Here is a 24,794-nt window from a genome sequence, read left to right on the forward strand (position 1 = left end):
ATATATATATATATATATATATATATATATATATATATATATATATAAATTTATATTAAAATAATTAAAATTTAATATATATTTTTAGTTTAACTATCATAAAAATTTATTGTTCTCTCTTTGAAATGAAAGTAAAATAAACATACAAATCTAATATATTTAATTTAATTTGATAATAAGCATAACAACCTCATCAAATATTTCATCCCCACATTAAAAAATAATATATTAAATAATTAATAAAAACAGTGTTAGACAGAAAAAATAGTTTTTAAAAAATACACCTTTTACCATTTTCGATTTCTTAAAACAAATTATCTAATATCCTAGACTCAAAAAACATATTTAAAAAAATAAAAATATTCGTAAGATTTTTTAAATAAATTTTAAATGTAAATTTTATACTTAATATTTTGCTATATTTTGCTATATTTTGCTATATTTTGCTATTAGTCCATGTCTTGGGCAAACAATGAAAAACAGAATAACACGGGGGGTTCTTTTTGCAAATGTACTAAATTTGGGATTTCGTTTGGCTAGGTCACCTTCTGCTCCCCCACATATAAAAGGAACGGTAGCATCCTCTCGAAGCCCTAATTCAGCCGCGAAGAGATAGCTGATTCTCTCTGGTTCGTTCGTCCATCCGGAAGACTAGAACCATGGTAACCTAATCCCTCACCCCTCCGTTTGGATTATTCGATTTTGTCTAACATTTTCTTCACAATCTCGCTTTTGCTTCAGACTTTCAAGCGCAGGAATGGTGGACGCAACAAGCATGGACGCGGACATGTGAAATTCATCCGCTGCTCCAACTGTGGTAAATGCTGCCCCAAGGTACTTAGGGTTTTTTTTTTTCCTCTGTCGCCTTGGTATCTCTTTCCGATGTCAATGAATAGTTTAGGTTTAGGTTTGTCTTTCTATTGATCTTTTTTGATCTGTAATGGCCAAACAATGTACACGCATCTGGAATTTTTTTTTCTAGACGCTGTTTCAATGTAACCGCTATCGATGTCCCGCCAACACTGAACTAAGATTCGTGTTTTTCACCAGCGGTTTTTTTTAATTTTCCTGTTCTGTTGCTGACTCCCTTGAATTTTCATGTTGCATAGGCTCAGATTTAGTACGTATTTGCAATTATCTGTGTGATTTTGGTCTACTGTTTCTAATTCTGTGATTTCTTATTGACGCGAATAGGATAAGGCCATTAAGAGGTTCCTTGTTAGGAACATCGTGGAGCAGGCAGCTGTTAGGGATGTTCAGGAAGCGTGTGTCTATGATCGTATGATCCTTTTCTTAACATATTATTTCTTTACCTTCATTATTACAACATGAATGATAATTTCAATGTTTGTTTCTGGTACAGAATACACTCTTCCTAAGCTATATGCTAAGATGCAGTACTGTGTTTCCTGTGCTATCCACTCTCACGTTGTGAGGGTTCGATCACGCACTGATAGGAGGAAACGTGAGCCACCACAGCGATTCATTAGACGCAGGGTATATTTTCATTTAGCTTACTTTCATTTTTTGGCTCTATCGTTTTTATTCACTTTCTAGGCTTTCAATTATTTAAATCGTACGAGCCTGTGAGTGATATGTTTGTAAATTAAGCTTGCGATGACCTGCTAGGATTAGAAACTTGAGTTATATAATTGTTACTACAGTTCTATATGGCCAATGTTAGTGTTCGGATCCTCTTATTCTTTCACACAATTCTCACAATTTACTACTGGATCATTGTTGACACTGGCTTTTGCAAGTTGTGTTTATATATCATTGAAAACGCCCTCTTCTTACTTTAATGACTGGAGTTACCCTGTGTCCTTTTGCTGGGTCATGAATCGTCTTTTACTTCCATTGTTCTTGGCCCTTGTTTTTTCTTACGAGTCTCACAATTCTGGTAATGTAAGGTTGCTATTTTGTTTACTCGGTGATTTATGGACTTTTGGAAGAGAAAGTTGTTTTGTTCGTTTATATACTTGTAACAATTTATGATTGTTCGTAGCTGCTTATAGTGATTATCTCTATTCTGAATGTGTTTCTATTGCTGTTGCTTATTTTGACGGTTGAATTTTGTCCTTTGTTTCTCAGGATGATATGCCAAAGCCTGGACAGCCAGGACAGGCCCCTCGCGTTGGTGCTGGAGCTGGAGCTCCTCCTCCCCGTCCCTGAAGAGGAACCCCTTTATATGCTCTATTTAATTTTCTCATGGTTGCTGCAATTTGGTGAACTTGAATTTTATTTAGCATTTCTCGATATATTTTTAGGGTTTTGTTTTGAGTTAAGGAATTATGCTGTACTTCTGAAATCTGATAAATTTTTGGTTTAACGAGGACTTGATTGTCGCGACTATCTAACCCGTCTCTCATATCCATTTTACGTATAGTCCATCATTCAGAACTTGGTTTTGGGGGGTTATAAATAACTGCAACACATGGTTCAACGTAGCAATATCCAATGTCACGGAAGAGGTTTCTAGCTTTCTTCAATTAATTTATGTAAAATGCAGTTCGGCCATTAGGGATTCTCGTGAAGATTTTTCGAATAGTATCCTTCTATATTTGAGGTTGTTTTGACTATAGATTCATTGTCCTTGTGAGATTTTTCCCATAACCGGTGATGTATAATCAAGTATTCCGTATCGGTTTCTTTATTTTTTATCTCTATATGTGATCCTTTCAAGTTTTTATTAAATATAAAATCTTATTTTGGTATTTTAGGAAAATCTCAAAGCTTTCTGCTTAAAGAGAAATTTCATCATAGTGGGATAGGTGTGGAATTTAATTCCCGCAAATCAAGTCCGGAATCTCGCCCCCGATAGAAAAATTGTAATGAAATATTGTGCATTGCCTTCCAATTGTTTAGGGTTTAGGGTACAAATCCAATTTTAGTTGCAAAATTTTCCTATTTACAAAAAGAACTTTTAAATAAATTTAGTATAGTATTTTTGTTGAAATTGTGACAAAAAAAAAAAAAAAAAATCTTATAAGCAAAATGGATTAATGGACTCAATAGAATGTACTAGAAAAAAAATACATAAAAAAATAAATGAATAGACTAAAATAGTTGTTTATTAAAAATATAAATGAAAACATAAGAAATTGAATGTTATTTAATTTTGTTTGTTGTCCTTTATATTCATCATTAGATATATGTTTTTGACATTTTGTCTTACACTTTTAGAAACAAGGTCTTAATAGAGTTTGAATCAAGGCGTTGAATTTACACATAAATGGGGTCCAAACGGTTGAAAATACTGCTGCATAAAATTAATTACTGTTTTTATATTTCAAGGGAAAAAGTATTTAAAATAATAGCAGAGGCCAAGTTTTTCTTTGTGTTCTTTAAGCATGTCAACATGTTTTTCTTATTTGAGCTTCATTTTACTCGATTTTCGCGACCTCCCACATTCTTATCATATCGCCTGCAAATACTAACCTCTAAAAACTATATAAAAATCAATGCTTTATATATGCAACGAAGTATGTACTCCAACAAATTTTAGATTAATAACAGAAAATTTAATCCGTAGACATTAATACTATAAATAATTACGTAATAATGAAACAATGAATGAAATATCATCAGATCGGTCCCCTTAATCTACATCGCTTTTTGATGCGTATTTACATTTTACATTAACAAATGATTAGCATTACACAAAACCGAACAGAATCCCAGCAAAAACTCTTAACTGTTGAGGTTGTTGGTCCCTTTGCTCGGCCCCGACGGCGGAATTCCCCCCTTCGGTAGAAACCCAAGAAGCAAAGCCCCATACTCCACCGCCAGCGCCGTCGTAGGATCCGCCGGAGTGTCAAGTTTCAGGTCCGGCAAGGCGGCGGGGGAGAGAGAGAGATCGCGCAATAATCTGGCGGAAGAAGAAGAAGAAACAGAGAGGGAAAGAATGAGAGCTAAAACAGAGATGAATTTGGAGAGCTTGAAAAGGTTCGCCATTGAAGAACCCAATGAAAGGTGGAAGCTTAGAGAGGAAGAAAGAAATGGGAGATGTGAAGTGAATGTGGAAATGGTTCGATTTGGTGGGGGATTTATAATAGTGATGAAATGAAATGAAAATTGTCAATTAAAAAAGGCGGCGATTTTGGTTGAAAAGGTCAATGGTTTTATTTTTGTTTTAAATTAATTTATTTAATGTGCAGTACACTCGCAAGACGCGCGCCATATTTCACGCTCTTGTGTTGGGGATTCAGGCACGTGGTGAAGGGAGGTTGATTCAAAATCAAACTTTATTTCTTTTATTTTATTTTTTATTTGTAAGGTTTTTAGTGGAGCTTTGATGATTATAAATGGTACAAAAGTCTTGAGGTTGAATTTTATTTGAATGGTGGGAATTTAAAATTCAATTTAAGGGCTTAATTTTGAGAATATATATATTTTGTAGTTCAAGTTGCACTATGTCACCGTCCAACTTTTTCAACCGTGCGCCGTCGTGTTCTTGATACATTCACGACAAGCATTAAGGTGGACTCAAGCCCTGTTCGCATTTTTTGCCTGGTTTCATGACTTCGTTTGTCCGTCGGCGAGGTGTGCCTTCGTTAAACAAACACCAACTTGTGGAAAATCCAATCTTTTTCGGCTACAAATGCCATTCATACGTGCATATTCAATCGTGTGTGACATAATTAACGTTGCATCTCATTGTCATATAGGTTCCCAACAACACGATCCATGCATCTTGATACCATCCCACGTCTCAGGATGCATCGTCCATCTTGATTTGCTTGGATATATCTGTTGAGTACTGACTCGTGTGTCGATTATCTCATCGAGACAACCCAAACATTCATCCATCTTGGTTTTCTTGAGCATTGGACTCTCCCGTGTCCATGATAAACTATTTACGACATACGTTCCAAATAGCGGGTGTATCATCCAACATTTGACTTATGGTCTGGGGCGCAATACCGGAACACTTGTTTCGTCCGATACTATCCTTAAAAGATCATTTTCAAAGGAAGCCGCCTGTTACACTCGTTTCGTGACGCTCACCCACGTTGTGTCACATCCATGTGCCACATGTTAGCTCGCTTGAAGCACATGCCCAAAAGGCGACGGAAGAGCCAACACCATGCCTATAGTACATTTGAGGCATTTTCAATTCTTCTCCTTTTAGGCAAGCAGACATACGACCTCATGCATAGCCTCTCAAAGATCTAATTGACACTAAAATTGGTGAGCTTTCATCTTTTATATAGACAGACTTAATTCTCGAGCTGCATGCCGAAATTCATATTGAAACCCTGACTTTTGAGGTTATAGCTCGGTGCCCTACCCGACCCCCTCTTCGAGCTTGTCTTCGACACTTGTCTTGTCTCGTTCTCTTGAATTTTGTGTATGCCTCGACTTAGCTTCAATGCACACTCTTGGTGTGTTGGATGATGCACCGTTCTCCTCGGTCGCATCATGACACTTCTCTAACTTGGCCCAAACGTAGTCGGATGGCGCATCACTTGAGAGTCGCCCGTTATCTGTGTTGTATGTGAGTTTCACAACCTACTCTCTAAACGAAGCTGTGACACACTGTATTGACTTGAATGATTATAAATTTATTTTTGTTCTGACTATATCAATTCATTTGGAATAATTTAGGTTTTTTGTTTAACAAATTAAATAATTATTACTAATTTTTAAAAATTGATTTGGTTGAAAAATGAAAATTTCACGAGTTATTGCAACAAAGTGGTTGAAAAAAGAAGTTAGTTGAAGTGGGATATGAGAGTGACGCGTGAGGGCGTGTGAATTAGAGAGAGTGGGGGAGCTGGTACACGTCATGCTTACTGTTCAAATGGATGGACCCACAATTTGACCATTTGAGTCCACATTGGATTTGCAGGTGCTGCGCAGCGACGGTGCTACGCGTTTTGAGAGTGCGAAAAGCTTGGGCGGCAAGCTTAATGTACAGGCACCTCTCTAACCAATTTTCATTGCTATTTCTTGATGCTGTAATTTGACGATTTTAATGACGTCATTATTTAACTAAATCATTTATTGGTTTTGTGATTAAAAGTCTAAAATTTAATAAAATTTGAATATATCACTGTTTATGAGAACTATTTTTAAGAATTAAAAACTTTTTAGATACAAAATTAAAAAGTTAATAATATTTTAAATGTTTTTTAAAATTTTAATACCGGTTACATACAACTTTAAAATTTAAGAAATCAATCTATAATTTAATTTAAACTATGCTATATTGACTTGAGGAACCTCAAAATGATAATTTCAAGCTAAATTAATTTTTGCATTTCAGACATAATTGGGCTGAAAGTTGGAGGCCTAGCTGGTAAGGTCGAATGTGAACTGGAGGCCCAGTTAAGGTCCAATGTGAACTGGAGGAAAACCCAGCTGTTAAGGTCCAATGTGAACTGGAGGGAGGCCCAGCTGGTAAGGTCCAATGTGAACTGAAGGGAGGCCCAGCTGGTAAGGTCCAATCTAAACTGGAGGGAGGCCCAGCTGGTAAGGTCCAATGTGAACCGGAGGAAGGCCCAGCAAGCAAGGTCCAATGTGAACTGGAGGCCCGCCTGGTAAGGTCCAAGGTGAACTCGCGGCCCAGATGGTCAGGTCCATGGTGACGGGAGGCCCAGCGGTAAGGTCCAATGTGAACTGGAGGGTGGCCCAGCTTGTAAGGTCCAATGTGAACCGGAGGGAGGCCCAGCAGGTAAAGTCCAATGTGAACTGAAGGGAGGCCCAGCTGGTAAGGTCCAATGTAAACTGGAGGGAGGCCCAGCAAGCAAGGTCCAATGTGAACTGGAGGCCCGGCTGGTAAGGTCCAAGGTGAATTAGCGGCCCAAATGGTCAGGTCCAAGGTGACTGGAGGCCCAGCTGGTATGGTCCAAGGTGAACTGGCGGCCCAGATTGTCAGGTCGAAGGTGAACTGGAGGACCAACTGGTCAGGTCCAATGTGAACTGGTGGCCCAGACGATCAGGTCCAAGGTGAACTGGCGGCGCAGCTGGTCAGGTCCAAGTTAAGGCCCAGCTGGTAAGGTCCAATGTCATATGGAGGCCCGGCTGGTAAGGTCCAAGGTGAACTGGCGGACGAGATGGCAGGTCCAAGGTGACTGGAGGCCCAACAGGTAAGGTCCAAGGTGACCTGGCGGCCCAGATGGTCAGGTCCAAGGTGACCGGAGGCCCATATGGTCAGGTCCAAGGTGACTGGAGGCCCAGATGGTCAGGTCCAAGGTGACTGGAGGCCTAGATGGTCAGGTCCAAGGTGATTGGAGGCCCAGCTTGTCAGGTCCAAGGTGAACTGGCGGCCCAGATGGTCAGGTCCAAGGTGACTGGTGGCCCAGCTGGTAAGGTCCAAGGTGAACTAGCGGCCCAGATTGTCAGGTCCAAGGTGAACTTGCGGCCCAGATGGTCAGGTCCATGGTGACTAGAGGCCTAGTTGGTAAGGTCCAAGGTGAACTGGCGGCCGAGATGGTCAGGTCCAAGGTGACTGAAGGCCCAGCTGGTAAGGTCCAAGGTGAACTGGCGGCCCATCTGGTCAGGTCCAATGTGTACTAGCAGCCTAGCTGGTCAAGTCCAATGTGAACTGGAGGCCCAGCTAGTCAGGTCCAAGTTTGGTAAGGTCCAATGTCATCTGGAGGCCCAGTTGGTAAGGTCTAAGGTGAACTGGCGGCCCAAATGGTCAGGTTCAAGGTGAACTTACGGCGCAGCTAGTCAGGCCGAAAGTGAACTGGGGCCCAGATGGTATGGTTCAAGGTGAACTGGAGGCCCAGATGGTAAGGTACAAGGTGATTTGGCGGCCCAGCTGGTAAGGTCTAATGTGAACGGGCGGCCGAGCTGGTAAGGTCCAATGTAAACTGGCGGCCCAGCTCAGGTCCAATGTGAACTGGTGGCCCGGCTGGTTAGGTCCAGAACTGGTGTCCCTGCTGGTAAGGTCTAATGTGAATTGGTGGGAAAATGGCGGGAACGAAGAGGCGCAAGCTCCTTGGTTTGGCGGGAAATCTCTGTAGACTGTATCTGCTTCATTTCTATTTAGGATGTCCATTGAACATGTCGGAGAGGAGAGAGATAGAGACAGTGCTAGAGAGAGAGAGAGCGCGCAGCCATGGTTGGACTACCCTACGATTTCCTTGTTAACCCTCTTGGTGCTGTGAGATCAACCTTCGACCAGGCAATATCATCGGGTTCCAATCCAGCGTCTTTTGATGGCAAGGACTGGGGAGCGCTCGATCCATTTCGTCACTTCCTTTTTGACCAAGATGGTCTATCTAAGGTTCAATCACCTTCCAATTTTACTTTCATATGTTCTGTGTTCGGAATGTTTTTTTAGTGTTTGTTAAATTTGTTAAAAAGACGAACAAATTCTTCCCCGCTATCTAGTAGATGAGCACTGGGTTTCATTTTTCTATTATGGGTATTCATTATTCATTCGCACGAATCACTAGATGCTCGTTAACTTTTTTTCTCGCGTTCTTAGTATTCTGTTAGAATTAAGGGTTTAATGTCATTAGGTTTTCGAATCGATCATTTGACGAGTAGCTTTCCGTAGGTTCCAATTCTGAACGCTTCTAGCGTTAAATGGGTTCAGCCCAACTGTCTTGTTCGGTTCAAGGGAATGATTCAAGACATGCTGGGAAATGAGTTTTATGTTGGCGCTTACAAGGTAATTTTATTTATCTGCTACTAAGCAATTTTCTGTTTAAGATATTGCTGTTTTGTTGTTTCTTAAGGTTCTCTCTGGTATTGTGAAGTATGGCTCCACTTGGAAAACCACCAAGTTTACGGATTCTTCTCAATGCCCGACAGGAATTTCCCCAGATATGCGCATTTGGGAACGCCGTTTGCTGTACTGTGTGCCTGTGAGTTTTCAATAATTACCCCTACTTTGTAAGCTGTTCCTGCAAAATTTCTCCCTTTGAATTTGTGTGTGTGCTCGATGGCTGTTTTTTTAGTGCATTCTTTATCATTTTGGTTAGGTTCCAGGTCAGAATTCTTGGACAGAATCCTCACGTTTAGGAGAGATCAATCAGAGTGCTGATGGGACATCTGAAAACAAACAAAAGCGTTGCAGATTGGATGAAAATTCTGTTGATCCTATGGACTTGCTTGTACTTTTTCCTCTATGACTTGCTCTCGTTTTATTTTGAACTTTTAGCTGTTCATTTCATCCACGACCCCATCAACACCAAATATATCATAAATTGCTTCTTCAATCTGTATTTGTTCAGTACTTGTTGTATTCATATCTATTAGATTTATTCATGTGCCTTTAGAGATTTCTGATATTTAGCACGACAGCTCAAATAATTCTAGTTATTTACTTTGAGAAGGTCTGCATGATCCCGAAAAAGATGGAAAAAGAGTCGTTCCTCGGAATTTGGATTTCTTAGAGAAATGTTCATGTACTTTTGATACTTGGTAGAATTTAGGTGTCAGTACAGCTTGTCGCTTGCTTATTCTCCTGAAAAAATAGATTTGTTAATTATTCAATTTCTTTTGCGGCGCTTTGGTCTGTTGTGCACTACTCTGGCTCTAATCACTATTTCATGTAGGGATTAGTTACTCTGTTTCTCTGTTTTATTATAAAGGGAATAGCAGCTGCTGCCTTCTGACATCTTATTTAAATCACAGGCTTCAAGTGATGAGCTTCAAAGTTCTTCCAGTGCGAAAAAGATGGTGAGCGAACTTCTTTTTTTAAACGCTTATTAGTTTTACTCTGTCAGTAGTTTTTATTTCAGATTGAGTATCATCTTTTGGAGTTTCAGAAGTTAACTTGCTCAGCACCTTTCACAATAGAAAAATGAGATGCAAACTTTATATTCTTGTTTCATTGTTCATAAAGAGGTTATACCAATGTAAGACGTTTTGCTGTTTTACCTCTCTTGGTGTATTTTAATTTAACTTATTCTTCTGTTATCATCTCTTTCATTTCATAGAAAGACGAACAACTTTCGCCTGGCTTACAGTCTCCAAATATTTCCTCTGTGGCTATATCTAGTCTAAGCACTGTCAACAATGCTGAAAGAAATTTTCTTCCTTGTCTAGTTAAGGTAAGTACCCACGCTATATCCTGAATCAGGCTGTAATATAGTTGTTATTATCAATTTTGTTGTGGGGTTGGAAGTGTTTCTTAATTCTCAGAATATCTATCTATATTGCAGATGTATGATACCGTGGAGTCTGAGTTGAAATTGAATGATGTTGTTGAGTTTATTGGTGTCATTACCCTTGACACAGAGCAAAAAGTTGAGAAGGATGACGATGATGAGTTCTCAAATGGTTTATGTGAGGACTTATCGGTTCAATTTCCTCCCGACAGGGTATTGATGCATGTTAAACTCTTTCATCATTTCCCTCTGTCTAGTTAGTTACCTCTGGAAGTGATCTTGAGTGGTTCTAGATAAATTAATATAGCATCAATTTTCTATTTTGTTATAGGTACCGTGTCTCCATTGCGTTGTTCACAGGAAACTTGCTGTTCATGACTTCCAAACTTTCCATGTGTTAGAGGTGCTCTAAGTGATATCTCTTTTATTGTCACTAGTGTAGTTTTTGTTTCTTTTTCCATGTTGTACCGCTTATTTACGTACGTTATATTCTTATGTAACAGCCAACAACCCATCTAATTCGAGAGATACGTACCACTCTACTAAATCACCTGACCGTTGTTCTTGGCAATGATGGAGTTGCAGCTCACTTTTTGTTGTTGCATCTTCTATCCAAGGTCAGGGTATTTCCTTTTCATTATTCATTATCTAACTTGTCTCTACTTCTATGTTCTGTTAATCTTGGTCTATATAATTTTATCACTATGTTATCATGTATGAGTTTAAATTTTAATGGACAAATTTATTGATCAGGTGCATGCTAGGGTGGATTCCCTGGCCGTGGGTAAACTTTCACTGAACCTCACTGGTTTTAACAACGAAAGTATGTCAATTTTTGGGAATCAGCTCAGGCTTACTGTCAAGAGTCTTCTTCCATTCACTGAATATATACCACTCACAGTGGAATATCTAAATACCGCCTCACTGGCACCGAAGAAGGATTATGAGATAAACAGGTAAGTTGATGGTGGATGACTAATCTATCACAGAAATAACGCTGACAGTTGGCTAATGCTTCTCCTTGATTTCATCCAAATTGAAATAATTGGTGTAATATCTTGACAAAATACAGATTGGTTCCTGGTGTTCTTCAGCTGGCAGAAGGTTCACATTTGATGATTGATGAAACACAACTGGAAATAGGGACACTGAATTCTCTTGGAGTTGAAAACGCAAGGCTGCTGAAAAATTTAATGGAGTCGCAAAAGGTATCTGTGTTGGCGCAGCCTATTTGTACATACACGTAGATGAAATATTTTCTATGTTTTTGGTTGAATTACTTGCTCCTCGTCCTTGTATTGATTAAATAAACCCTTTTCTCCAGGTTGAATATGATTTCAAGTACTACAAAATGGATATGACAACCGATGTCCAATTGCTAATTTTGTCAGAGGGTAAATCCAACATTTTGCCAGCTGATTTGGTTGTGCCTTTCCAACCTTCATCTGTAGGTTCTTCCGCAATTACTGATATGAATGCACTAGAGGCATGGAGCTGGTACTTATCTAATTTAAGGTCATTGCCGCATTCCATTGAGTCAGAAATGCAGCAGGTACATCTTAGACTTACTTGATTCTTGAAATTATCTTCTGGCGCTTGAAATTCATAATTTTGGGCTTACAGGTTGTAGAAAATGACTTGGTGGCAGCGAAGCAGGCAGATAGGAGCTTAGGCAGCCAAGACTTAAGCAGGCAAGTATTACATGTGTTACTTTTAAAATGTTCATGTTACGGTCCAAGCCCACAACTAACAGATACTGTAACCGATATAGGATCTCATAGTTCATTTGTTATTCCGTCTTGCTCATAGTTTTCTTAACGTCTGTAATTAATGTGCAGGTTGCTAACGATAGGTCGCCTGATGTCTGCAAGTTACGGAGAAACCTCTTTGTCATTGGAACATTGGCAGATGGTCAAGGAACTAGAAAGGTTGAGAAGGGAGAGACTCACATGAGGTATTCCATACAAACCCACTTGGCACTCCATTGTATCCATTTCAGCCGATGGGTGGTTTAGACTTTGTTGTATTGCACTGTTGAGTGTGTAAATCATCTGATTAGCAATGAACCAAACCACATCAAAAAATAAGACAGGGTCTAATATTTTGCTAGCAAGAGGAATTTGGTGGAGTTCCAAGCAGAAAAAAACCAATTCCCAAATGTCTTGAAACTGTCACCTGCAACCTCGGACACTTGTTTTGGAACTTAGCGCACCAAATTCAACACAAAAAGCCTGTCACTGCCACGCTTTAGTGTGTTCTCTGCCCAAAAGCACTAGTTTTGACTTTTTTTTGTTCTTGCGGTAAATCTAGCCGTTAAAACTAACGTAGAATGTTGGGATTTTCAAGTACTGATACTCATGAGTATATTCGTTAGATCGTACATGAACTGTCCAGAAATGGTTGGGATAAATTTTCTGTGTCATTGACTTCAAAAGACACGTTGAGACATGAAGCAGTGTACTTCATGCATAAAGTTAAAAGAGTAGAACTTATGAGTGTAGATTTGGATAACATCAGTCAACTCATTGACTAAGTTGGTTGAGATTTCTGTCAATGTCAACCTGCCTGCCAGCCATAGGTAGCTTCATCGTTACTCTGGGTGTGTTGTGACTTGAGTGACCAATATTCTATTTTCACACGCAGAAAAAGAGAGAACAAATGGAGGAGAAAAGCCCAGCAAAGCAAAGCGAAGGCCGATACCATTGATAATAATAATAGAAAAGGGGGGATGGGTAGGATCTTTACCAAGAAGAGTGTCAGGAAATATGGAGCCACTTGGACGCATAGTAATGGTGTCATTTCAGACAAGAACCTGAATACGTGTCCCAGTTATGAAGAAGACCATTGAGTTGTGTTGTGGACCATGTCTTGTCTTGTGTGTGATGCCTCAAAAACCTCCGAAAATGGTCTTTTATTGCTTGGGGATAGAAAAAACTGGAATAGAAAACACGCATGCCACATAATTTTGTGTCAGATGGAACACCTTGATGCAAGAATATGTTCTGCTCACTTTTGTTGTCCGTGTCCCAACTCCCTCCCTCTTATTCCCTTTCCTTATTCCAGAATCGTGTGGTTGTGTCAAAAAACATCTATTCCTTCCCTAGTTTGCAGCATATTACACGCCTACTACTACTATCTCACTGTTTTAGTCTTAACTTCAACGTTGTTTCATTGTTTCATATTTGATTGATGTTATGCCTTCATCCTCTGTTTTTTTAGGCTAAATTGAAAGGCATTGCTGTAAAGTGATTGCTCAGGAAATGAATTTGTTTGGATAACGCCGTCAAGTGTGGGTCCGGATTCGGTTCGCCTTTGGGGCTCTCACATGAAAGTTAAAGGAAGGAGAAGCATCCTCCTCCTCCTCTTCTTCTTCCTTCGAATCGCCACTCCACTCGGCATGACCACAACGCAAGAATCATCGTTTCTGGTATCATGACAAGTACGAAACACAATCGTTTAGATAGCGTTCATTTCAGGACTTGAACTAATCCCGTAGTGTATAGGTCAAAAGAACTATGTGTTTGGTGGCAATTTTTGAAAACGATTGTGGAATAAGTTTACTTTAGGAATTATCGTTTGAAAATATGATTATAATTTTAACGAACCAAAGAAATGAGCATAAACAAGCCAGATTTGGTAGGTAAACATGACTATACGATGAAATTGAATGTCAAAGGTGAGGAATGAGGTGGTAACAGGTTGGTTTTGATTTGAACATAATAATGATAATAATAATGAAAGTCAAATCCTTTGACTAAAACATTTTGGCGTCTGTCCGGCCGTCCCCCCTACTATGTTCCCATGTAGCTGCTACCTAGGTAACACCTAATATATAATTAACATTTCAATATTTCAAAATTAAAAAAAAAAAAAAAAATTATAACAATGATGGAATAAAATATTTTAAAAACTATACTTCGGGCTGTACAGATTTTCGGGCAGGATCTTCTTCAGCCAGGAGCTGCCCGTTAGATGCACTGACATGGCTCCTCAACTTCACAAGTCCACATTTTTCCAAACCAGCCCAACCCCAATCCGGTACATGCAGCACCACGTAAGTCCCAATTCCACCAATCAGACCATAAGCAATAGAATAAGTCAACGGCATCAATATCAACGTCATGAACGCCGGAATTGCCTGCTGCATATCATTCCATTCAATCTCTACAACCGCCTTCATCATCAAAACCCCCACCAATATCAATGGCGGCCCTACCGCCCACGCCGGAATCGACGCCAACAACGGAGTAAAAAAGAACGCCAGAAAGAAATAAGCCGCCACCGTCAGTCCCGTCAGCCCCGTCCTGCCGCCTTCCCTTATTCCCGTGGAGGACTCAATAAACGCCGTCACCGGCGAAGTCCCCAACAATGATCCGACGACAATGGCCGTAGCATCAGACATAAAGGCAAAATACTGCCCCTCAAAATCCCCATTTTGATCCACAAATCCTGCAAATCTGGCCATTGAATAAAGCGTTCCAGTGGTATCCAAAATATCCACGTATAAGAAAGTGACCATCGCCTCCCAAAAGTGGGGCTTCCCTAAATCCTTAAAGCTTAGTGCTCCAGCTGTGCTTTTAATTGTGTGTATATCCACAACTTTCTTAAAGTACTTATACGCCGCCTCCCCTGACGCCGTCTCTGGAAACGCCGTCACACTTGTTTTTCGAATCCACGAAACCACCGTCACGAATATGATCCCGTAAATCGTAGCCCCCTTTACGTTTTTCACCATACAATACGCAGTTATCACGAATCCCACTATGCCCAGCCACATAGTTGGGCTCTCCATTCTTCCGTTCAAACAGAGTATTCCGCCGGAAGCCGTTCCTCCGGCCATTAGACTTACCGTTCCGTTCCCGGAACTCACCACGGGGGACACCGACACCCGGGAGGCTTCTGGGCAGCCTCCGAGTGTCACTAACGTCGATGGGCTGAAGCCGATTAGACCAATTCCTTGGCTACTCTGTAATCCGATGAACGCTAAAAACAGTCCAATTCCGGCAGAGGAACTGATTCGAACTGGCTTCGGGATTAATTTCGCCAATTTTGCACGAAACCCAATTGCGGAAATGAGTAAAAAGATTAACCCCTCCATTAGAACGGCGGTTAAGGCGCTCTGATAAGAAATGTTACCGGAGCCATGAAACCCGACGACGGTGTAAGCGAAATAAGCATTAGTCCCCATTCCCGGAGCTAAAGCAAGAGGAAGATTCGCAAAAACGCCCATTATAACGCAACCAATTAGCGACGAAGCAATTGTCGCAACAATTAAGTCTCTACGGACTTGATCGAGGCAAGCGGCGTAGCCAGGATTGACGGGGTCGAACATGCAGGACCCATCGGGTTGGATGAGTCGGAGATTCGGCCCGGAACAATTGGGGATGGAAATGGAAGGGTCGGAACAGAGAGGGACGCAATCCGATTGGGAACAGGTGGCGCCGGAATCGGCAAGGATGGAGGCGTTGACAGCCAAGATGTAGGCCATGGTTAAGAAGGTGGTGGTGCCGGCGCGGAGCTCGGTGGTGAAATTGGAGTTTCTTTCGCTTAATTTGAACCGCCTACCAATCCAGGTTTTGGCGACGGCGGAGTTGAGGCGGTCGAGGCGGCCTGGTTGCGCGGTGGTTTGGACTTCCATAAGGTCTGTTGAGGCAAGTTCGGAGATGGGGAAGCTGGCATCTATCGACACATAATTGGTTTATATATATAGAAATAAAATTTGAAGGAGAAGAAGACGACGATAGATTCTCGAACCGGGGATCTCTCCGCAGTTTAATTTCATTCAGTCAAGTCTCATAATTGTTATTGTTATTTATTTATTTATTTATTTCTATTTTAATTATTCTTTATTATATATTTTTCTTTTTCTAGTTTCGGTTGGAGTTTCCTTTTTCCTAGGCTATGTCAGGCTTGTTTTTAATATTACTTGTATTTTAAAAATTCCGGAAAAATAAGGAAAGTGACAACTATTACTTTGCTACCACCAACAATTCCAAAAAAAGTTAATATAAATTAATATACTTAAAATATTTTATAAAAATTTAAAATTTTAAAAATTATGATTGTAAAACAATATATTACAAAAATGATATTGCTAAAAACATTATCTAACATAATTTATTTATTAAAAAATTTGTTAAATACTATGTAAATTTTTCACCAAGAATAATAATTGAAACAATTGGCAAGAATTAGAATATAAAGGTTGGAGATTATTTATTTATTTATTTATTTATTTATTTATTTATAGGAGAGGTAATAAATTTTAATTTTTAAATATTTAAAAGAGTGAGATGATGGAATTTAATATGAGAGAGATGAAGTCGAAAAGAGATACACTAGTGGGAGTGGGAACTTAGTTGAGTAGGTGGTTTAAATATATTACTTTTTAAAAATAAATTTTTTATTGTATTAAATATATACCACACACGATATAAAACAATCTTCCATTTATTTTTAAAAATATTATAAATTCAAATAGTGGTTTCCCACTAAAGCGACCACAATATTTATCAGCGGAAATGAATTATATAATTTAATATTAATTTTTTTTTCAAATGTTTGAATTTAATAACGGGACATTGATGAACATAGAAAATAATAATAATAAAAGAAAGCGTAAAATTTGAATAAATATTGAATATGTTATATTTGGATATGTCGTAGGTGTAAGTGTTGTGAAGACCAAAAACATTATCCATAGATATAAATGCTAAAATAAAAAAAATAAAAAAAATAAAAAAAATAAAAATGGAGAAATTGAAGTGGTTTGAAATAATACGCAAACTTGTGGAGGTTCGGCCTCCGTCACTTTCACTGTTCTTAGAGGGAGCTGGTTGGGAAGTGGGTGGTTGACTACAGAAATACAAATTTAAATATTTAAATAATTAAATAATTTGAAATTTCGGCTGTCGTGTGTTCAATTTTTAAGTTGCGTCTTTGTTTTATACTTCTTTTTTTTTTTTTTCCAAAATCCAAAAATATATTAAATTACTATTTTTTAATCTTAAATTAATTTTTTTTTTCTTTTCATAAATGCTCTTTTCAACGAAAGCTGTTCTTTCTTCGGGTTGGTTGCTTGAAAATCAACATTTTTGTTTGTTTTCACACTGAGATTTGACCCTTAAAAGGAATGGATTTTATAAACACATTTTTTTAAAGATTTTTTCTTATTTAAAAAAAATGTTTTCAAAATACACTATAAAATAATTTCTAAAATTTTATTTTTTAAGTCCCACTTAAATTTGTACTCCCTCCCATGAAATAGCATTTTTTTAATTTAAATTAATTTATTTTTGTTCCTCACGAAAATCTTTCTAATTAAATTAGGTTTAGAATTTTTTGTTCGACCATCGAGAGGGCCCAATGATATTATTGAATTTAATATTATTGAATTTAAGGTATGACCTAAATACCACTCAGGAGAGAATTTAAAGAATTGTTTACAAAAAAAATGATATTGAAAAAGTAATTTGGTTAAAGAAAAGATTATTTTTATGTTTCTATTTTTAGAATTTGGTTGGGGTTTATTAATATAAATAATAGTGAAAACTATAGAAGATGGTACTTAGCTGTCCCTTCATATAACATAATGTAGAAAATAATGATGAATCATTTAAAGGCAATGTGCTAAGATTGCATGTTGGGTTGAGTGACATCAATTTATTATTATTATTTTTAATTTTTTTTTGCCTATGTGACAATGACACCCACGATAGAATGTGTCCTTCCCATCCTATGGCATTCATCTATTAGTCCAGTAATGAGATTATTTGTAGCAATTTAAACTCGCCGCTAGTAGATATTATCCGATTTGACATGTTATATATCATTGTTCGCCTCATGATTTTAATACACCTCTGCTAGGAAGAAGTTTCTACACACTTATAAGGAATGTTTTGTTTCCCTCTTTAATCAATGTGGAGCCCATGACGACGATACGTAACGGGTCAAAACGAGCAAGACACTATTAGCTATGGCCTTGGGCTGTTACAAATTGTATCAAAGTCAGTCATTAAACGATACGAGACACTGGTTGAAGTAAGGCTAGACCCTCTTCATAGTAGATGCATGTTAAAACCGTGAGGTTGACGACGAAGATATAACGGGCTAAAATGGATTATTTATTAGGATGTTACATTTTTAGTTCTTAATTTAAAGTTTAAATTCAATTTGGTCCCTAGATTTCAAAATGTTACATCATCACCATTGAATTTTGATTTTCGTTTCCATTTAGTCTTTATGCGGTAGCATTTTACACTTTTACCCTCAAGTTTTCACTATTCATACTTACTTTAACTTACAAAATCCGAACACTAATGAAAACTAAACACAAAGCTAAAAATATAACATTTAGAAACCTAAATATCAAACAGAACGATACCGACAACCAAAGAATTCATTTATAGACAACTATTTAAATAACGTATCAATCTCATCACTTACTATCACTAAACATACACAACAGATCGAGAAAAATAAATCAACTGAATTCCTAGCCGGTCTAAAGTAGTTGAACTATTAAAAAAAAAAAACAAACTATAGATTAGCATTTTTATGTGCCAATCAAAGTGCTACTTTAACTCCCATCCTTTCAGCATCAAGGAATTGACCAATTGATGCATGGATTGATGGGTTACCAAAAGTTTGAAAGCTAATTCAACTATCCACTATTAATCATCTTATATTACAAGAGTTAAAGTTAAAAAAAGCCACAAAAACCACTATACTATACTATACTATACTAATCATTTAATTAATTAATTTGTCACACTTTGGCTAATTATATTTGGTCGGCACATATATAGTTAATTAGTTAATTGATATTTTATATAAAGAAATTACACATATTTTGTCTGAATCCCATATGCATGCTTTTCAGAAAAAAAGCAAAAGCATTAAAGTTAGGTTAAAATATAAAAGGATAATGATTAATATATAATTAGAGGGAAATGATAAGCGTAATTAATCCAAAGTTCTTGGGACCCAGATCCAAACCCTTCTGCCCAATCTATTGCTGTAACCTAATTAATCGAATACTCATATAATCTCATTTTTTTTGGGGTTTATTTAGTGAATTAATCATAATTAATTATAAAAGCGAGTTCATAATAGGGTTCGAAGATATTCTCCTCTCAAGATTCAATTTTTCTTTTTCATTTTTTGGGAATAATTTCACCACCCACAGCAACAGCTGCCAAATGCTTGACACATAATATAATGCCTGTTTAATTTAATTTAATTTCATTTAATTAATTCACTTCAAATTATAATTTAATCCATCCCTAATTTTGTGCTAATGCTTTTATACGCCAGCCTAACATCCATTAGTGTAAAATGGTGGCACGTGTAAATGCCACAAGTATTTAAGAAAAAGCCCCTTTTTAATTAATAGTAATTAAACAAGATTATCGTTAATGTAATCACATTTTTGAGAGATTATGGATAATTATGAGATTTTATTGGGTATTTATGTTGAAATTAATATGGAGGTGGATTGATGGTTACGTGTGACAAAGCATATATAACTTTATTTATCTTTTTAATTATTATTCATTGGGGAAAAGGGTTTTTGATTCATTCCGTGGGCATTTCAAACACATTTCCCACCAATCCCTAATCTTCCATTTAACCAAAACTCCATAAATTATCACCGTTAATTAATCCGACCAAAACTAAAATCACCAACAGATTTGTCCAAAAAAAATTACTTTCTTAGTCAACTTTCTTTCATAAGAGGTATCAAAGCGATGCCCTCTGACTTAGTCGTGGTCGGTACGATAACAAGTAAAATCAAATTTAAAATCATAAAGGCTTATCTTCAAAATACATAATATCATACCGAAATATATCAAAATGTCATACAACTAGTTCTTAGCTATTTTAATGTTTATTTATATTAGATTATTCTTTTCCAAAGTTTAATTTAATTTATAAAATAATTGATATAATTATTAATTAGAGGTTGGGTCAATATTGTTCTTTAGTTGATATATTTTAATAAAAGAAAACTTTATTAAAAGATAAACTTTAGTTGATATATTGTACCGGTAAAATATTTATAATATGTTCCTCATTTTTTACTATTGAATTAAATCATACAGTAAGTTCGGTTGGGTTAAATTTATAAGATTAATAACAAATAAAAAAATAAAGAGTTAATAATAATTTAAGGATTATTATTGTTGTTATTATTATTATTTTGAAGTCATAGAAACTAAATAAAAGATATGTTACAAATTATGCGGGAATATATAAGACTAGTTGGGTAAGTCATATCAAATTGGGAACTTTATGGATAATTATCACTTCTTTTTTTTATTTGTACAATTTAATGGATATTTATGTTTAATTGATGGGTACGTGGGGGGAGCATATGTAACCTTTTATTGGGGAAGCCTATTTCATTTTATTCCACACCCATTTTTAAATTCTAATACATCTACCACATGTCACTAAAATAGAATAAATTAAATTCATATATGTTTTTTACCTCACAGTTAAACTAAAATTAAAATCTTAATAATAAACCAAATCAAACAAATCTTAGTCTTCGTGTTTAGATACTTTTGGACCCATTTTAAAACCTTGAGAGGGAGCATAGAATGAAAAATTAAGGAAGACGATATCTTCTAGGGATAGGTTTGGTTTGATTACAAATAGTATCAAAGCTAGATATTGAGTGATGTGCCCGTAAGAACGCTGGGCCTGAATAAGGCATTCCTTATAAGAGTGTTTGGGTAAGTCCAAAGAGGACAATATATGATAAGCTTAGCATTAGAGCCAAATATCGGGCGGTGCGCCAACAAGAACGTTGGGCCTCTAAGCAGCGTGGATTGTGAGATCTCACATTGGTTGGAGAGAAGAAAACACCATATTCCTTACAAGGGTGTGAAGACCTCTTCGATTGGAGAGGAGAAAACACTACATCATTACAAGGGTGTGAACACCTCTTCAGTTAGAGAGGAGAAAACAAACACATTTCTTATAAGGGTGTGGAAACCTCGTGTTTTACCAATTGAACTGAACTATACTTAAGGTTGATTGATGATGAATCGTGTGTGATGGAAAGATTGTATTGTGGAAGATTGTTAGGAGAAATAGTTTGAAGATTGTATTGTGGAAGATTGTTAGGAGAAATAGTTTGAATGCTTCATCAAAATGGTAGAGCATGAAGAGAGCATATGGCAACCAAAACAAGAATAAATAAACTCCCAACAAGAAACACATTAAACATCAACCAATCCCTCTAACAAAACTTCAAAGCAAACACTTAAGAAGCAATGATACCTCGGTTGAAATGATTGAATATCACATAGTGGTATTATAAAACCATCACTCAAAACCCATAGAAAACTAATGAATGAATAAATAGATACATAGAGTGCTTATGGTTGTGGTTTTTTCTTACTTTGCTTCATCATGGGGAGAGCTATATGGATGAACCCAAACCTCTTTCTCTCTGTTGTGGGATTCTTTTGTTCCTTCCTATCATTCTCTGTTCTTGAAGGAAACCTTAGATCCTCTCTTAGCGCATGGAGATGGAGCATTTGACTCAGAGCAACCTTCTGGTTTTCACAATGGCTATCACTTCTTCCAATGTTTTCTCCGCTTAAACCTTGCTTCCTGCTAAGAACATCTCTCATGGAAATGGCAGATCTTAGAACAGGCTTTGAATCTTGATGAACAGATGGACGGTAATTGAGCGTCGGGTGGTAGTAAAACCCAGGCTCTTTGTTTTCTGCTACCCATTTTCTTAGAGTTTCTTCAGCTACTAGTTGGTTTCTATTGGCAAGCTCAACTCTGTTTAGAGCTTCCTCCAAAGCTTTCTTACCAAGATTAAGCTCTTCTTTTGCTTCCTTCAACTTCTTTGCAATGGTCAATTTGGAAGAATTTGTCCCATCAAATTGATCTTTGAAGTTGAATACCATTGTCTCAGGCTCTTGCAGGGAAAACCCAGTTGAATACTCCATGCCACTTAGAATTTCAACCTCAGCTACAGCCACTGCCTCTGCTGCTCTAGCAGCCTCTTCCATCTTCCTGGCTGCTATCAACCTTAACTCAGCCGTCCTCAAACAAGCCTTTGTGCGCTCGTTCGCTGCTACCCCGGCGAAATAATCCGATATCGATCCACGCATTGGACTCAACTGAGGAGTATTGAATGAAACCTCAGATACATCTTTAAATTCAACATCATTAGTCACTTGAATTGGGTGAAGCTGCTCATCCAATGTGGATGTCCTACAAAACTTGGGCGTTGCCCTGTGTGGTCTCTTGGCCAGCAAGCTCTTCTCTCTATTCATTTTCCTATTCAGAGATTGAACAGAAGATTGAATGACACACAGATCATTTATTGTCTTTCCAAGATTCATTTTAGCTTGATTCAACTCCATTAAGATCATATCAGGGGATGGACATGAATCTCCTAACATATGTTCATGGTTGTTCTTGATATCATCAAAACTTTCCTTGAAATTTGGGGATGGAAAGCATTTCAATGCTTCACTCCGCAGCTGCCTTTTCAATTCTTCCACCATTCTTTTTGTTGCACCCAGTTCTTCCAATACATCAAGTGTTTCCAATTCTTTCACAATCAGATCCTTCTCCAATTCTGCTGTTTCTTCCTCCATTCTCTTAATATCAAACCCCTCAATCCCTTGCTGCTTTATCATTAATAGTTCATCTTGAATTAGAAATCAATTGGTGTAAGATCATTATCTAAAGCCATTTCATATATATCCTTGAATTGACAGAGGATTCAAACTTCAAGTAAACGACAAGTCCAGAACATAAAAGAAACATGAAAAAAAACAGGACAAAAATTAAAGCCCATTACAGAAGTTCTAGAAACTCCCTACAAGGAAAATCATAAAAAATGGAGAAAAATACTACGGAGCAAAGGCATTGGTGGTTCTTTACCTTGCAAAAGGGTATCCATGGGCCGCTTCCGCCGAACCGAGTGACGGCCTCTTTGACAGACCCGAATGGCGGGTTGGTGTCAATAACAGCTCTGAAATTCACTCGCCGAATCCCAGGCGGCGGAGTCGAAGCGCCACTTCCGGCGGGTCCGAGCCCAAATGGGTCGGAATCGGAGCCCATTTCGGGTCTGGTTTCGACTATACAAGGGGTTCGAGGTACTGTGGGGTCTGGTGGTTCCGCCATTGAAGAAGAAGGGGGTCTGGTTCAGGTTCTGGTTCAGCGCGGAAGGGAATTTAAAGAGAATGTGGGTTGGACTTTCAGGAGACGAGTCCATGATCAGAAACTATAATGCTTCCTGGAGGAGTAATGGGTGCAGTGATGATGGTGTTCTGTGGGGACCGATTCTGCAATCCGAGTGCATAAAGTCCACGTGGCTGATTTTAATTTGCACAAGTAAGAATAGTCAAAGAAAAGTGATAATTATAATTAATAATGGATTACTTATTTTTAAAGAAAACAATTATGAAAAAAGGGAAAATAAAGTGGCATGTGCCATATTTGCTTTTCTAAATCCATTAATTAATGAATTAATTATTCAACAACTAATAAAATAATTTAAAATAAATTATAAAGGATGAATTTTTTGAAATATTGAATTATTTTATAATGTTGAGTTAATAAATTATGATTTTTTTTTTAAACGTAAATTAGGATATCTTTAATTATATCAAAAGTGGCTAATGATTCGAGTAATTGCATGTTTGGGGGCAAAAGCTGTGGCCATGGGAGGAAGAAGAAAATAAATTGATGAATTTGGATATATATATATATATAGCTTTTAATTAAAATGATTATAAAAAAAAAAAAGAACAAAATAAAATAAAATAAAAAGGCCATAAGAGCATGATTGCGGCGAGTGCACCCCTTTTAAGCTTTTTCTCAACCAACCAATTTCCTTTTTCTTCAAATTTATTTTTCATTTTTAACCACAAATTTTAAAAAAAAAAACTAATAATATCAGCTAATTATTTTAGCTTTTGACTCAAGAATTTGTTAGGAAATAAATTATATTAAATATATTTTTACCTAATCAAAATGGCACGAAAGCCAGACAGATCGTTTTAGAAGTATTTTTTTTATGATAAAAACATTTTTGTCGTTCTAAAATTATTTGGGCTTTCATTATACTGAACATTCATCCACCGACCTTATATAATATTATTCAATTTTTTGCAAAACCGAAAAAATTATTGGTGGGTAAAGAATGAGCTTTAATTAGAGCATTCCGATTGGTATTCTTTGATGCATTCGATCTAATAATTGTTACACATTAATGTTGTTATCTACCTATATGTGGACCACCATATTCGTTTTAAAGCTTTATGAATCTTTCATTCCATTTAATGTTTACCATTTCTTACAATTCCATACCATTAATGCGAACAAATGAGCATATATGTTTAATTAATATTTAAATCTCCAACATTCCAATTAACTCAAATAAAATATTCGATAATTACATATAGAGTTAAATTAAACAATTTATTTAAAATATTTAAAATATTAGACCATCTTTAATAATCCCCCCTCTTCCACAACTGTTTTGCCACCATGCCTCTTTAATTTCTTCGTTTGCAAATGGCCCCATCTACTCTGCCCTTATTAAATTCTTTACCCACATATTCACCCCAAGAAAACTCATAATTAATATTCACCCCAAGAAAACTCATAATTAATATTCACCCCAAGAAAACTCATAATTAATATTCACCCCTTTAAATTAATTTAGTAAACAAATATTGATGT

General features: G+C 37.1%; 4 protein-coding genes across 6 annotated transcripts; 2 read left to right on the forward strand and 2 right to left on the reverse strand.

Annotated features, from left to right (window-relative positions):
* Window positions 1–510: 510 nt before the first annotated feature.
* Window positions 511–2,357, forward strand: LOC111431192 (40S ribosomal protein S26-3-like). The gene is made up of 5 exons (XM_023067755.1): window positions 511–662; window positions 742–834; window positions 1,195–1,279; window positions 1,364–1,497; window positions 2,092–2,357. The coding sequence occupies exons 1-5, from the start codon at window positions 660–662 to the stop codon at window positions 2,170–2,172; spliced, it is 396 nt and encodes a 131-aa protein (XP_022923523.1). The 5' UTR covers window positions 511–659; the 3' UTR covers window positions 2,173–2,357.
* Window positions 2,358–7,959: 5,602 nt separating this feature from the next.
* LOC111464610 (mini-chromosome maintenance complex-binding protein-like) lies at window positions 7,960–13,765 on the forward strand. Of its 2 annotated transcripts, none has more exons than XM_023108868.1 (15): window positions 7,960–8,236; window positions 8,513–8,626; window positions 8,694–8,822; window positions 8,940–9,071; window positions 9,595–9,639; window positions 9,900–10,013; window positions 10,125–10,283; window positions 10,402–10,473; window positions 10,574–10,687; window positions 10,824–11,026; window positions 11,143–11,278; window positions 11,395–11,622; window positions 11,694–11,761; window positions 11,909–12,024; window positions 13,290–13,765. In XM_023108868.1, exons 1-14 carry the CDS (start codon window positions 8,069–8,071, stop codon window positions 12,021–12,023), a joined length of 1,797 nt encoding a protein of 598 aa, XP_022964636.1. In that variant the 5' UTR covers window positions 7,960–8,068; the 3' UTR covers window position 12,024; window positions 13,290–13,765. The 2 variants fall into 2 exon arrangements, with proteins under 2 accessions (XP_022964636.1, XP_022964637.1); XM_023108869.1 differs by having other exon boundaries at window positions 7,962–8,236; window positions 8,715–8,822.
* Window positions 13,706–15,863, reverse strand: LOC111464636 (adenine/guanine permease AZG1-like). 2 transcript variants are annotated; one of them, XM_023108871.1, is made up of 2 exons: window positions 13,987–15,863; window positions 13,706–13,895 (listed from the first exon to the last, which is right to left on the reverse strand). In XM_023108871.1, exons 1-2 carry the CDS (start codon window positions 15,706–15,708, stop codon window positions 13,881–13,883), a joined length of 1,737 nt encoding a protein of 578 aa, XP_022964639.1. In that variant the 5' UTR covers window positions 15,709–15,863; the 3' UTR covers window positions 13,706–13,880. The 2 variants fall into 2 exon arrangements, with proteins under 2 accessions (XP_022964639.1, XP_022964638.1); XM_023108870.1 differs by having other exon boundaries at window positions 13,774–13,884.
* Window positions 15,864–21,254: 5,391 nt separating this feature from the next.
* LOC111455221 (WEB family protein At2g40480-like) lies at window positions 21,255–23,317 on the reverse strand. Its single transcript, XM_023096804.1, has 2 exons — window positions 22,989–23,317; window positions 21,255–22,729 (listed from the first exon to the last, which is right to left on the reverse strand). The coding sequence occupies exons 1-2, from the start codon at window positions 23,229–23,231 to the stop codon at window positions 21,458–21,460; spliced, it is 1,515 nt and encodes a 504-aa protein (XP_022952572.1). The 5' UTR covers window positions 23,232–23,317; the 3' UTR covers window positions 21,255–21,457.
* Window positions 23,318–24,794: the final 1,477 nt, after the last annotated feature.

Source organism: Cucurbita moschata, unplaced genomic scaffold (genome assembly GCF_002738365.1).
Source record: "Cucurbita moschata cultivar Rifu unplaced genomic scaffold, Cmos_1.0 Cmo_Scf00002, whole genome shotgun sequence".
Taxonomy (NCBI): Eukaryota; Viridiplantae; Streptophyta; class Magnoliopsida; order Cucurbitales; family Cucurbitaceae; genus Cucurbita; species Cucurbita moschata.

Bases quoted from the DNA above. Each gene is read 5' to 3' on its own strand.
- LOC111431192 (XM_023067755.1), top strand. The intron at 835-1,194 runs GTACTTAGGGTT...TGACGCGAATAG, and splicing joins GTGGTAAATGCTGCCCCAAG to GATAAGGCCATTAAGAGGTT. The intron at 1,498-2,091 runs GTATATTTTCAT...TTTGTTTCTCAG, and splicing joins AGCGATTCATTAGACGCAGG to GATGATATGCCAAAGCCTGG.
- LOC111464610 (XM_023108868.1), top strand. From the start codon at position 8,069: ATGGTTGGACTACCCTACGATTTCCTTGTTAACCCTCTTGGTGCTGTG. The intron at 10,284-10,401 runs GTATTGATGCAT...ATTTTGTTATAG, and splicing joins TTCAATTTCCTCCCGACAGG to GTACCGTGTCTCCATTGCGT. The intron at 11,027-11,142 runs GTAAGTTGATGG...GACAAAATACAG, and splicing joins AAGGATTATGAGATAAACAG to ATTGGTTCCTGGTGTTCTTC.
- LOC111464636 (XM_023108870.1), bottom strand. From the start codon at position 15,708: ATGGAAGTCCAAACCACCGCGCAACCAGGCCGCCTCGACCGCCTCAAC. The intron at 13,885-13,986 runs GTATAGTTTTTA...GGTGTTACCTAG, and splicing joins GAAAATCTGTACAGCCCGAA to GTAGCAGCTACATGGGAACA.
- LOC111455221 (XM_023096804.1), bottom strand. From the start codon at position 23,231: ATGGCGGAACCACCAGACCCCACAGTACCTCGAACCCCTTGTATAGTC. The intron at 22,730-22,988 runs GTAAAGAACCAC...ATGATAAAGCAG, and splicing joins CATGGATACCCTTTTGCAAG to CAAGGGATTGAGGGGTTTGA.